At 42.7% G+C, this 14,698-nt stretch overlaps 1 protein-coding gene across 2 annotated transcripts in view; it reads left to right on the top strand.

The window, feature by feature from the left end:
- The window catches only part of LOC143028637 (integrin alpha-IIb-like), a 641,228-nt gene that overhangs the window by 142,449 nt on the left and 484,081 nt on the right, over positions 1-14,698 (top strand). For both annotated transcript variants that reach the window (XM_076191051.1, XM_076191050.1), the window contains exon 5: positions 1,996-2,134. In XM_076191051.1, coding sequence (XP_076047166.1) covers positions 1,996-2,134 — 139 coding nt within the window. The remainder of the gene's footprint in view (positions 1-1,995; positions 2,135-14,698) is intronic.

The following is a 14,698-nucleotide window of genomic DNA, read 5'->3' as shown; positions in this document are numbered from 1 at the left end:
TTGCACAGGCGGTTTATTGAAAAACTCCAGCATGGTGGTCTGGCGGTTTTTCTTTTGAAATTCAGTCTGCATTTGAGTGTAGCAGAAAAGTGTGTCCATACACTTTCTTGTGATTGTGGTGCTTCGTTCAACATTGGGGTCGTGTTCTTCCAGCATGGCAAAACCTTCTTTTATTTTTCCTAATGCTTCACTGATAACAGTGGCAGTGAGCGTCCGTCCTCCCTCAGCCTTGTCTGCCGCTGCCGTCGCTTCTGCTTCTTCTCTTTCCCTCTTGTTCTCTTCTTCGATGTCCAGCAGGTCTTCATTGCTCAATTCTTGTCTGTGTGACTGAAGCAGTTGATCAATGTCCTCTTCCTCCACTTCATCAAGGCCTAAATCCTGGGCATAGCTGATTGTGTCCTTGTTTGCCTTCGAAACGATGTCGTCCACATTGAAGTCTTCGAAGGAATGAACAAACTGAGGACACAGTTTTTTCCAAACACCATTCAGACATTTCGTTGGCACTTCATCCCAGGACTGCTTGATAAAGGTTACAGCATCTTTTATTGTAAAATTCTTCCAGAAATCTCGCAGCGTCTTGTTCATCTCGTTCGTTTTCTTTACTGCAGCAGCCATCGTAGACCTCAGGTAGTAGGACTTGAAGGTTTGAATCAGCCCCCTCAGCGTTGGCCCCCAGCAGCAGCGTCAGGCGGTCCTTGGACGCCTTAAAACCAGGCGCCGTCTTCTCCTCCTGTGCGATGTACGTCCTCGCTGGCATCTTCTTCCAGTAAAGGCCGGTCTCGTCTACATTGAACACTTGCTTGGATGATTATTGTCCTTCTTCCAGGGTCTTCTTAAGCATCTCTGGGAATTTCCTGGCCGATTCTGTGTCTGCTGATGCTGCTTCTCCGGTCATTTTGATGTTATGAAACCCGTGTCTTAGCTTAAATTTTGCAAACCAACCAGAACTTGCTTGGAAGGATGTATTTGGCCCGTTATTTCCTTCGATGTCGTTAATGAGGCTTTTAGCTTTTTCCTGAATGATGGCCAAACTAACAGGAATGCTGTTCTTGTTCTGGTGTTGAATCCAATTCGCCAGCATTTTTTCCATCCTCTCCATGGCCGACGATCTGCTGTAGGCTACCCTCTGCAATGTCCTAGACGAACCTGCTTCCACAGTTGCTCATATTTTTGCAGCATTGTCTCGGACGCGCCACAGTGTGCTCTCCCCCAATCCCAAGGCATGGGATATGATCGAAGTTTTTTGTCCTTGGTCATACCGGCTCAAAATTTCCATTTTCTTAGCCAGAGTGAGTGACTTGCGCTGTATTTTCTTAGCTGGAGGGCCGCTGCTGGTTCCAGGAGAAGATGAAGGACATTTTGGGGCCATTTTGACGAATGAGTAAACTGGCTGGACTGGCTGTGACTGCAAACACACGAGAGGGCTGTAAACATTGAACTGGGAGCGGGAGCGGCCGCCTGTCGGCAGGCAGCGGAACTACGTATCTGGCGCACTGTTTGAAATGCGGTTGGGGCAAATCGCATCTTAGCGAACAGATCGCACAATTTTAATTAATTATAATATTTTTAATGTCGCATCTTAGCGAATTCGCACAAACAGAACACGCACAAAACGAGAACTACCTGTACCATCTGCATTACAAAACTTATCCATTTAAAAACACATTTGCACTCAGATCACAAAACAAGCACTCCAAGTCTGACCACTAAACACCCTTCTTTGTAAGATATTAACTCTCCAGAGAAGTCCTTCCCAAGAGAAGCAAGAATTTCATTAGCACAACTGTGTCAAGGTCACCATCACATACAAGACACAAAACACTTTATCTTACCATACCCAGACAACAACAACAATATTTCTTCCTTGAGTGACTTATGGGCCAGTGTAATGGCTGTTCAGGATTACCTGGAAGCCATGGGTCTCATGCATTAGAAACAGCAATGGATTTGATTGATTGATTTATTGAAAAACCATCATGGTACTTTTTCCCACAGAGTTGTGCCCCACGGTTTGTTGTCTTTCTGAAGAAGAAAAAAGCATCACCTAATTCAACTCCAGCTCTGGAGTCACGTGGAACTTGCTATGTCTTCAATCAAGATGATGATAAGCCCCTTCGATTGGAAACATTTTTGAGTGAGTTAATATAATTAACAGTGGGAAAAAGTAGGAGAGGAATAGGGTAATGTAAGAAGCAAGGGTGGTGGGTGGAAGTGGGTGCATGCCTTTGACTTGGATACCTCCCTTATAAGGAGAAAGAAGCCCTTGGTATATAGATAGAATTGTAATTATTATTACATACAAAGGCTTTTTTCCCCTTATAAGGGAGATAGCCAAAAAACAAAGGCATAAAAATCACTCCCACCCATTCCATCCTTAACATACTCCACTCCCCTCCACCCTCTTCCCTCCCTCTTATCTTGGCACCTCCTGGATAAGACAGGGAGAAATCCCTTCAGGGTTGTGTCAATTTATTTTTCACACATACTCCCTCACCCCCCATCCCCCACCCATTCCACCTCATGCATCACAGCATCATCCATATACAACCATTCTCAATTCATCCTCATCTTCTGTCCTCTCCTGTCCTTCCTCAACAGACATTCCCCTCTTTCCCAAAGCCCCTTTTACCCCATCCATCCATCTCATCCTAGGTCAACCCCTCATGTTCACTCCTTCCACCTCTGCCGTCCACACCTCTTTTACTAGCATTTCTTCACTCATTCTTTCCATGTGTCCAAACCATCCCAATACTCTTTTATCAACCCTGTCTCCCAACTCCTTTTCCACCCCCATTCTCCTCCTCACCTCCTCATTTCTCACTCAATCCAGCCTAGTAACCCCTATCATACTTCTCAGGCACCCTATCCCAAACACACTCAAACTCCTCCCCTCCCCCTCTCCCACGTTCCATTTTTCTGCCCTGCACAGTGTTGTCGACACAACGTGTCGTCGACACAACGTGTCGTCGACACAACAACTCCCCCACACAATCCACTCCCAAATATCTACTTCTCATTACACTTACCAATAATTATTATTATTATTATTTCTGTTATTATTATTATTATTATTATTATTGTTATCATTGTTATTATTATTATTATTATTATTATTATTATTAATAATAATAATAACAATAATAATAGTTATAATAATAATAATGATAATATTAAAGAGTTGATTTTTTATGAGGGTAGTAGAGCCTTTGTTAGAATCAGGAATGGAGTGAATGAGTGGTTTGAGGTAAAGATAGGACTTCACCAGGGATGTGTTATGTTACCTTGGCTGTTCAATTTATACATGGATGGGGTGGTACAAGAGGTAAACTCAAAGGTAATGGATCAGGGATTGGAGATGGCTAAAGAAAATGGAGAAAAGTGGGAGATATGCTAGTTGTTGTTTTCTGATGACACTCCGCTTGTGGCAGGACCAGAGGAGGGATTGAGGAAGTTAGCGACAGAGTTTGAGAAAGTACCGTATTTTCCGGCTTAAAATGCGCATTGGGTTATAATGCGCACCCATGCAATTCGTTATCTCAGTACACAGATAGCGCGCACCGACGTATAACGCGCATGCCCGATTGCCATCTAGTGAGAGAATCGAGAACCAACTAAGAAAAAGTCGGAACTACATGTACCGGTATATGACTCATGTTGTGCGTTGGTCCCTTATTACTTTGTAGCTTAAATAGTTTGTAGGAAATATGATCTAAATAAAGTTTATTGAAAGTAAAGTATACAGAAAAATTTTGGGATTTTTACAGAAAATGTTCATTTTATATCTTGAGGAAATAATTCGTCTTTACCATTTTTTATTTAACACTGAAACAAACTACAGACTGTTTCGTTTTAGCTTTGAACCTGCAATGACAGTGGTGAAATAGGACAGTCTCTCATTGAGGTGACGTTTAGTTAATATAACTCCCGAAAGAGGGTGTTGTAGTCAGGTGTTTGACACGAGTTTATACAGCCGCAACGGAATTTGTACCATACCTAAAGTGAAGCAACAAAGCCAACATAAATATTCAAACTAGGATGCTGTGAACATGGGCAAATATTATGAATATTGATCATGTTCCATGGTGTTTAGGCCTATTTAAACATGAAAAATAATATTTGATAGATACCAACCTATACCAAATATTTATATACGGTAGCCCATGCTGGCGTATTCTTTCATGTCACCATGGCTGTTCTTCTTGTACTCACGGAACATCACGGAGAAGTGTACCGTCCCGACTTTGTGACGGCCAACATCGTCACGTTATGAAAAAAATTATACACACAACCGCAGAATTTTTATCATAGGCCGTAGATAATGCGCACCACTGGATAACGCGCACCCCCCATTTTTAGGCCCTTCCAACGGAAAAAAGTCGCGCATTATACGCCGGAAAATATGGTATGTGAAAGAAGCAAGTTGAAGATAAATGTGGGTGAAAGTAAGGTGATGAGATATACAAGAGGAGTGTGGCAGCAAACTGGAAATAAGTACTAAAGGAGAGCAACTGGAGGAAGTGGGTAGTTTTAGATACTTGGATGCAAATGTGGCAGGAAAGGGAGGAATGGAGGTGGAGGTAGAATGTAGATTGAGAGAAGCAAGTAAATGCCTTGGGGGATTAAAAAATGTAATGAGAAATAGACATTTGGGAATGGATGCTAAGAGGAGATTGTATTTACCTAGTTGTATTATGTGGGAAGCTATGCTTGTGATGACCTGTCTTGGTGTCTTTCAACATCAAGTTTTTTCTTAGAATCTTGAATTGTGTTTGCACACACTGTTTCTTTATCTAGATTATTCCAGATATCCAGCACTCTGTGTGGGAAGCTATTTTTTCATATCTTTTCTATAGTTATCCTTTTTGAGCTTCTTTTCATTTCCTCTTGTTTTTCCATTGTCTTGTTTTAGTAAATTCTTCCTATCAAGTATTTCCATTCCTTTCATGATTCTATAAATGGTCAGTAGATCACCTCTTTCTCTTCTCTGCTTCAGTATTGGTAGTTCCAATTTGGATAATCTTTGTTCGTATGTTAATTTGGAAAGAGTTGGTGCCAACTTTGTTGTTGCCCTCTGTATTCTTTCTAATTTCTTTATATTATTTTTAGTACTGGGTGTCCATAGTGTCATTGCATATTCCAGTTTTGGTCTTATTAATGTGACTAATGTTTTTTTTTTATCATTTCTTCAACCAAATAGTCAAATACCACTTTCATTGACCTTAATAGGTTGAAGGTTTCTCCAACTATTTTGTTGAGATGTTTGTCCAGTGCTGACAGCACTGTATGGGGCAGAAACATGGAACATAAGAGAAGAAGAGAGAAGGAGTTTGAATTTGTTTGAGATGAGGTGTCTGAGCTGTATAATAGGGGTTACTAGGCTAGATAGAGTGAGAAATGAGGAGGTGAGAAGGAGACCAGGGGTGGAAAGGGAGGTGGGAGACAGGGTTGATGAAAGAGTATTGGGATGGTTTGGACACATGGAAAGAATGAGTGAAGAAAGATTAGTAAAAGAGGTGTGGAAGGCAGAGGTAGAAAGAGTGAACATGAGGGGGCGACCAAGGATGAGATGGATGGAAAGGTAAAATGGGGCATTGGGAAAGAGGGGAATGTTGAGAAAGGATGGGAGAAGACAGAAGATAGGGGTGAATGAAGAATGGTTGTATATTAATGATGCTGTGATGCATAGAAGGTAGTGGGGGATGGGGGGATGAGGGAGTATGTGTGAAAAATAAATTGACGCAGCCCGAAGGGATTTCTCCCCATCTTCTTTTCTGCATGAGGGGATGGAGAGGGTGGTCACTGACTTAATGAAGTGACCTTGCTGTAGATGTGCTGTGTCTTGCGACACTGCTTCAGACCCAGGGCAGTGGACGAAATGCATGGATGACCTGTCATCCAGGAAGAGCCAAGATGAGAGGGAGGGAGGGGGTAAATGGGAGTGGAGTATGTGGGGATGGGAATGAAGTTAATGCCTTTGTTTTTTGGCTACCTCCTTTGTAAGGGGAAAAAACCTTTGGTATATGTATGAATGTATTATTATTACACAAAATGGGGAAGGAATTATAAGTTTGGATAGTGGGAAATGAGGAGGAGAGTGGTAGTGGAAAGGGAGCTGGCAGATAAGACTAATGAAGGATTATTGGGATGGTTTGGACTCATGGAAAGAATGAGTGAAGAAAGATTAGCAAGAGAGGTGTGGAAAGCAGAGGTGGATAGAGTGAACTTTAGAGGGTGACTGAGGATGAGATGGATAGATGTGAAAAGGGCTTTGAGGAAGAGGGTAATGTGTGTTGAGCAAAGAAGGGAGAAGGCAGGGGATAGGGGTGAGTGGAGGATGGTTATGTATGGGTGATATTTTGATGCAGTCCAAAGGGATTTCTCCCCATCTTTTCTATTTTTGGAGTGAGGAGATCTGGGGGTGGGTGGGAGGTGGGGGTCTCCTTGTAAGTGAAGCGGCCCTGCTGTAGTTATGCTGTATTTATCTAATTGTAGTATACAGGAAAGGAGCAGCCTTCATTGGGTCCCGTTTCCTAATCTCCAATTTATCATACCTATCCTCAAATTCATGTACAGTTCCAACTTACTAATATCCTTGATTATCAATTATCATATTTAGATTTGAATTTGTGTATTGTTTGAGCATGGGCTATATCACCTAAGCTATTCCAAATATTCATGCATCTCTAAGGAAAACTGTATTTCTTTATATTCTTTAGACATGTGGTCTTTCTTGATTTGTTCCTATGACCTCTTAAACTCTCCCATCCTTAATCAAGATATCACTTTTGTTAATGCAATCTATCCTCTTTAGTGACCTGAATACTGTAATTATATCACCTTTTTCTTTTCAATATTTCAAAGTTGGCAGACCCAGTACTTTTAGTCTCAACGTGGATTTCTTAGGACTTTTAGTATGATGTTCTAGACACCTCATGGGCATGCCCTGTGGTGAAAACAATTCTGTTGCAATTTGTTCCAAGTTGGGCCCTAAAATGTGCTCTATTGCCTGGACTAAAGGGGAGCTATGCTCATGGTGTTCCATCTTCATATCTCGTTTTATCTAGACTGTTTTTAAATTTCTGTATCATTTTTGCACACACCACATTTTCATCTAACTTGTTCCAAACGTCTATTACCCTGTGGAGAAAGCTGTTCTTTTTCAGGTCTCTTCTATAACTGTCTTGCTTGATTTTCTTTCCGTGTCCTCTTGTATCTCTACTATCCCATTTTATTAGATCCTCTCTATCAATAGTTTCTGTGCCTTTCATGATTCTACAAATAGTTATCAAGTTTCCTCTCTCTCTTCTTTGCTCTAATGTCTGTAGCTCAAGTTTTGCTAGTCTCTCTTCATATGATAGTTCTGAGAGTGTTGGTGCTAATTTCGTAATTGCTCTTTGTATTCTTTGAATTTTTTTTATACATTGTTTTGTACTTGGTGACCACGTCGTCGTTACATACTCCAATCTTGGTCTTATCAAAGTGACTAGTATTTTCTTCACCATTTCTTTGTCCAGCCATGTAAATGCCACTTTTATCTTATTAAATTATAAGTTTCTCCAAAAATTTTGTTTATATGTTTCTGAGGGGACATATTATTCATAATAATGACTCCCAGGTCCTTCTCATTTTCTACTTTTTTAATTTCTTCCTTTCCCAATTTATATGATCCCACTATTCCTTTTTTGCTTCTTCCAAATTCCATTATACTACACTTCTTAATATTGAATTCCATCACCCATTTCCTACTCAATTCCCATACTTTATTGAGAACACTTAGCAGCGACTCACAATCTTCTACAGTGTTCACTTTTTTCAACAATTTTGCATCATCCGCAAAGAAGCTCATATAGCTTTAAATCCCTTTATCCATGTTTGGGAGAGTATGTGACAGAAGAAAGCTAAAGATAAATGTGGGTAAAAGTAAGGTGATGAGATGTATAAAGGGTGAAAGTGGCAGTAGACTGGAACTGAGCATTAAGGGAGAGCGACTGGAGGAAGTGGATAGTTTTAGATACTTGGGTGCAAATGTGGTAGGAAAAGGTGGAGTGAAGATGGAGGTAGAATGTAGATTGAGAGAAGCGAGTAAAAGCCTTGGTGGATTGAAGAGTGTAATGAGGAATAGACATTTGGGAATGGATGCTAAGAGGAGACTATATGAAGGAGTGATTGTGCCAACAGCACTGTATGGGGCAGAAACATGGAACATAAGAGAGAAAGAGAGAAGGAGTTTGAATGTGTTTGAGATGAGGTGTCTGAGAAGTATGATGGGGGTTACTAGGCTAGAGCGAGAAATGAGGAGATGAGGAGGAGAACGGGGGTGGAAAGGGAGCTGGGAGATAGGGTTGATGAAAGAGTATTAGGATGGTTTGGACACATGGAAAGAATGAGTGAAGAAAGACTAGTAAAAGAGGTGTGGAAAGCAGATGTGGAGGGAGTGAACATGAGGGGACGTCCTAGGATGAGGTGGATGGATGGGGTGAAGGGGGCTTTGGGTTGGTTGGTTGGTTGGTTTATGAGTTTTAGGCTCAAAAGCCAAGCACTGGAGCATCAAGGGCTAGTCAGCGCTATGAAAGCTAAAAGGCGGATGAGGGTCGTGGTGTTGTTTACCACTGGTACAAATGCAAATCTCCACAGGGGGTTTACACCAAGGAGGATACTTTGTTGGGCCTAATTTGGCTATAGTAGAGTCATAGAGACCGATCCCTCTAGATTCCTTCTCCAATCGAACCTCCAGTGGCTTAGGGATACGGGACCTATTTGGAGAGACATCCTAAGGGTTCATAACAAATTAAAAGTTGGAGTTAAACATGTGGCCAAATATTGTAGTCCCAGCTCCTCTCTGCGTAAGGAAAGAGGTGGTACACCTGAGTCCACATATAGGCTGTCCACAGGGGAGGTACGATAGGCACCCGTGCAGATTCTCAAACCCAGATTGTGCACAACATCTAATTTTTCAAAGGTGGTTCTAGTAGCAGAGCCATATATCTGGCAAGCATAATCAATTTTGCTGAGGCAGAGAGTTATATAGAGCCTCAATAAAATAGTACGATTAGCTCCCCAATCATAATGTGAGACAACTTTCAGAATGTTGGTGGACTGTCGTACTCTAACACATAAGTCGTTAACATGGGAAACGAACGTGAGGCCCTTGTCAAAAATCACACCAAGGAACTTCACCTCACTCTCATATGGGAGGATGACTCCCTTCAAAAACAGAGTTGGTATTTCTTCTCGTTTCCTACACCTTGTAAACCTGATGGCCTTAGTATTTTGAGGTGAGAACTTGAAACCTCTCCTGTCAGCCCATTTAGTGACTGCATTTATCATAGCTTGTATTTTTCTACCAGCTTCAAGGGCTGTTGGGGCACTACAGTAAATAGCATGGTCATCAACAAATAGGGTACCCTGAACTGTCGGTGGTATTTGGTCCATAGGCTATTAATGGCCACTGCAAATAGCGTGTAAGTGGGAGGTTATCAGGAGTGAAGAGAGGGCGAGGGAGGGAAGGGGTGGCTATACTAGTAAGTGAAGAGATAGGTAAACGTGTAGTGGAGTGGAAGGAGGTTTCCTTAAGGATAATGTGGATGAAGGTGAAACTGGGAAAGGAGATGTGGGTTTTTGTAAGTGCATATGGGCCTGGCAGTGAGAAGAATGTAGAAGAAAGGGAGGCCTTTTGGATAGATTTAATTGAGTGCATAGAGGGTTTAGGGAGAAGTGTAAATGTAATAGTACTGGGAGACCTTAATGCTAGGGTAGGAAATGGTCCAATTGATGGAGTGGTTGGGAAATGTGGAGTTCCAGGAAAGAATCGTAGTGGAGAGTTGATGGTGGAAATGTGTCTAGAGAGTTGATGATAACAAATACAGTGTTTTGGAAGAAAGTCAAGCATAAGTACACATGGGAGAGGGTGGTGGAGGGAAAGGTGGTAGATAGAGCTTTAATGGACTATGTAGTGGTAAATAGGATTATGATAGGAAGAGTTAGGGATGTACATGTGCTAAGGGGAGAGGGTGGGGGAATATCAGATCATTTTCTGGTGGAATGTAAGTTGAGAGTGGAGGAGAGATGGAGGAAGAGGAAAGGGACAAAAGGTAGGGAGGTGCTTAGAGTGAACTCTCTAAACGAAGAGGAAAAGGAGAATGAGTACAAGAGGAGGCTGAAGGAGGAGTGGGAGGGAGTGAAGGATAGAGTGGAGGTAGGTGTGGAGGAGGAATGGGGATGGTTCAAGGAGGGAGTCACAAAGTGTGCAAGGATGGTGTGTGGAACAAGAAGGTCAGGAGGAAATAGAAGGAAGGGTAGTGAATGGTGGGATGAGGAAATGAAGAAGGTTGTAGAAGAGAAGAAGCGAGCTTTCACAGATTGGTTACAAAGTAGGACGAGGGAGTCATATGAGATGTACAGGGAAAAGAAAAGAGAAGTAAAGAAAAAGGTAAAGGAGGCAAAGAGGAGAGCAGATGTAAAATGGGGTAAGAGTATGACAGAAAATTTTGAAAGTAATAAAAAGATGTTTTGGAAAGAAATTAAGAAAGAGGAGGCGAATCAAGTAGAGAAGAAAAGGTAAAAGGTGCAGATGGAGAGATGATAATGGAGGAGAAGGCAGTAAGGGGAAGATGGGCAGAATATTTTAGGGAGTTGCTTAATGTGAAGGAGGATAGGGAGGGAAAGATAGTTGCAGTGGGAAATGCTAAGAAAATGAGAGTGATGAGTGAGGAAAATGGAGGAGAAATAAGGAAGGATGAAGTGAAGGCAGCAGTTAAGATGATGAAAGCAGGTAAGGCACCTGGTCTGGATGGATGCCATGCAGAATGTCTTAAAAAAAGGAGGTATAGTGATGGTGGACTGGTTGGTGAGGTTATTTAATGATTGCTAGAGAGAAGGTAGAGTGCCAGAGGACTGGAGGAGTGCGTGTATAGTTCCACTTTACAAGGGAAAGGGGGACAAGTGTGAATGTAGTAGTTTCAGAGGGATTAGCTTGTTAAGTGTAGTTGGGAAGGCTTATGGGAGGATCTTGATTGAGAGGATTAGGAGAGGAACAGAGGGAGTAATTGGTGAGGAACAGTGTGGATTTAGGACAGGTAGAGGTTGTGTGGATCAGATTTTTGTGGTAAGACAGATATGTGAGAAAGCTATAGGTAAGGGGAAGGATGTTTTCAGGGCCTTTATGGATCTGGAAAAGGCTTACAATAGGGTAGACAGAAAGGCACTGTGGGAGGTTATGCAGATATACGGGATAGGAGGAAAGCTTCTGGGAGCTGTCAAGAGTTTTTATGAGAGTAGTAGAGCTTGTGTCAGGATTAGAAATGGAGAGAGTGAGTGGTTTGTGGTAAAGGTGGGACTTCGTCAGGGATGCGTTATGTCACCCTGGCTGTTCAACTTATACATGGATGGGGTGGTGCGAGAGGTGAATGCAAGGGTAGTGGGTCAGGGATTGGAGATGGTTAAGGAAAATGGAGAAAAGTGGGAGGTGAGCCAGCTGTTGTTTGCGGACGACACTGCGCTTGTAGCAGGATCGGAGGAGGGACTGAGGAAGCTGGTGACAGAGTTTGGGAGAGTGTGTGATAGAAGAAAGCTGAAGATAAATGTAGGTAAAAGTAAGGTGATGAGATGTACAAGGGGTGAAAGTGGCAGTAATCTGGAAGTGAGCATTAAGGGAGAGCAACTGGAGGAAGTGGATAGTTTTAGATATTTGGGTGCAAATGTGGCAGGAAAAGGTGGAGTGAAGGTGGAGGTAGAATGTAGATTGAGAGAAGCGAGTAAATGCCTTGGTGGTTTAAAAAGTGTAATGAGGAATAGGAATCTGGGAATGGATGTTAAGAGGAGACTGTATGAAGGAGTGATTGTGCCAACAGCACTGTATGGAGCAGAAACATGGAACATGAGAGAGGAAGAGAGAAAGAACTTGAATGTGTTTGAGATGAAGTGTCTGAGAAGTATGATGGGGGTTACTAGGCTGGATAGAGTGAGAAATGAGGAAGTGAGAAGGAGAACAGGGGTGGAAAGGGAGCTGGGAGATAGGGTGGATGAAAGAGTATTAGGATGGTTTGGACACATGGAAAGAATGAGTGAAGAAAGACTAGTAAAAGAGGTATGGAAGGCAGATGTGGAGGGAGTGAACATGAGGGGACGTCCTAGGATGAGATGGATGGATGGGGTGAAGGGGGCTTTGGGGAAGAGGGGAATGTCAGTTGAGGAGGGACGGGAGAGGACAGAAGACAGGGGTGAATGGAGAATGGTTGTATATGGAAAATGTTGTGATGCATGAGGTGGATTGGACGGGGGAATGGGGGTGAGGTAGTGTGTGTGAGCAAAAATTTTTGACGCAGCCTGAAGGGATTTCTCCCCGTCCTCTCCTTTATATGGGGGGACGGAGAGGGGGGGGGCGTCGATTTAATGAAGCGGCCTTGCTGTGGATGTGCTGTGTCCTGCGACACTGCTTCTGACCCAGGGCAGTGGACAGGGTGCAGGGATGACCCGTCATCTAGGAGGTGCTAAGATGGGAGGGAGGGTGGAGGGGTGTGGAGTGTTTTCGGGGATGAAATGGGTGGGAATGTTTTTGTGCCTTTTCCTTTTTGGCTACCCCCATGGTAAGGGGGAAAAAAGCCTTGGTATATGTATATATATATATGTATATGCAAATAGCGTAACACTTAACACGCTACCCTGGGGGACCTCCTCTTCCTGCAGATAAGATGATGAAAATACAGATCCAACTCGGACTTTTAGTCGTCGGTTTGATAAGAAGTTCTGTAAAAATGCAAACATGTGGCCGCCAATGCCCCATGATGCTAGCTGTTTCAAGATGCCACCCTGCCAGGTTGTGTCATAGGCCTTCTCTAAATCAAAGAACACACCAATGGTTTGATGTCTTCTAGCTAAGGCATTTTGGATTTCTCTTGAGAGTATTATCAAAGGGTCAAGTGTGCTGCGATTCTTCTGGAATCCAAACTGCCTGTTTGACAGTAACTCTCTGGGTTCTAGATACCAGACAAGTCTGTTATTAACCATTCTCTCAAAGAGTTTACAAAGACAGCTAGTGAGGGCAATAGGTCTATAGCTTCCTGGAAGTTCTGGGTTTTTCCTTGGCTTATGACAGGGGATTAGTATCGACAGATCCCAGGTATCAGGTGAAGAGTGTGTGGTCCATAGACCGTTATATACCGTAAGCAGGAACAGCTGTGAACACTGGGGAAGGTTGGCAATCATCTCATATCTAATGTCATCATCGCCAGGGGAAGTGAGGGCTGAGCTTGATAAAGCACGTTTCATTTCATTGAAGGTGAAAGGTAGATTAAAGGACTCTGTATTGTTTGAAGGCGGAGGGAGAACTGTTGCCGAGTCACAATGTATTTGAAATTCAGGAGCATAATTAGCTGCACTTGAAACACTAGTGAAGTGGGCACCCAAGATGTCAGCAACCCTCTTCGGGTCACAAACTTGAGTACCGTTAGATTCTAAAATGGGCAAGGCAGTCGGTACAAATTTACCTTGTAATTTACGGATTTTATTCCAAATCTGACTCGTAGGGGTAGCGATGGTTAATTCTGAAACATATTTCTTCCAGGATTCATGCTTGACTTTTTTAAATATTTTCTTCTGTCTCACACGGGCTCTAGAATAAGCAAGTCGGTTTGCCTCACAAGGTGATCTGAGCAATCTACGAAGGCATGTCCTGGTTATTTTCCTAGCAACCTCACACTGTTTATATCATCAAGGGACTACAGGGCGCCTGGGTAGGCCAGCAGTTTTGGGGATGGTTTGTTGCGCAGAATCTATGATGGTCTGTGAAAGGTGGGCATAAGCAGCAACAGGGGATAAAAAATTGGTGTGCGATTCATTGATAGCTGATGATGTAGTGAACTCTTTCCAATCAGCCTCCTTGATCTTTCATTTAGGCAGACAGGGTGATGGGATACTTTTAACATATTGAAGTAGTATTGGCCAGTGGTCACCGCCATGCAGATCTCTATTAACAGCCGAATTGTACTCCAACAGGAGGGATGCTGTGCTTATAGTTAAGTCGATGGCTGAGGTGGTGTTATGAAAAATATCATATCGAGTGGGAGAGCCATCGTTAAGCAGCACTAAATCATTATTGGCATCAAGTAGCTGCTCAATGATGTAACCCCATCTATCACAGTGTAAGTCACCCCATAAGGTGTGTTTGGCATTGAAGTCACCCATTAAAATAAATGGTGGAGGGAGCTGGTTCACTAAGTCTTGGATATCTGAGACATATAGCTGTCTATTTCGCCTAAGGCCGTCGAAAAGGTGGTCTTCAAGTTTAGGGTCTAAATAAAAGGAGCACAAAAGGATCTTTCTCTCAAGCTAAACCTGTACAGCACAGGCTTGAAGGTCTGCATTGAACTGGATTGTTGAAAATCTAATAGACTTGTGAATTATGAAAGCAGTGCCACCCTGTGCCCTCTCCTCAATAATAGGGTTTGATCTATGAAAATTATAATTGAGTCCAGGATTATAACTTGTATCTCCTAGTTTTGTTTCTTGAAGGCACAAAATCATGGTGTTGTAGTCTCTAACAGTGTTCGGATGTGTTCAGAGCTACTGTTGAGACCTCGGCAGTTCCATTGTATGATGGACATTTTTATTTAGGGAGCTTTCCACTTCCGACTTTAACCCCTTCCATACGGTGCCGCACACGTAGGCGTCATGGGGAGCGAGTGTATTTGCGAGGCGGCCA

Source organism: Oratosquilla oratoria, chromosome 9, assembly GCF_046742065.1.
Source record: "Oratosquilla oratoria isolate Oo_2021 chromosome 9, ASM4674206v1, whole genome shotgun sequence".
NCBI classification, from domain to species: domain Eukaryota; kingdom Metazoa; phylum Arthropoda; class Malacostraca; order Stomatopoda; family Squillidae; genus Oratosquilla; species Oratosquilla oratoria.
The sequence above is the reverse complement of the archived record's forward strand: the minus strand, read 5'-3'. Positions and strand labels throughout refer to the sequence as shown.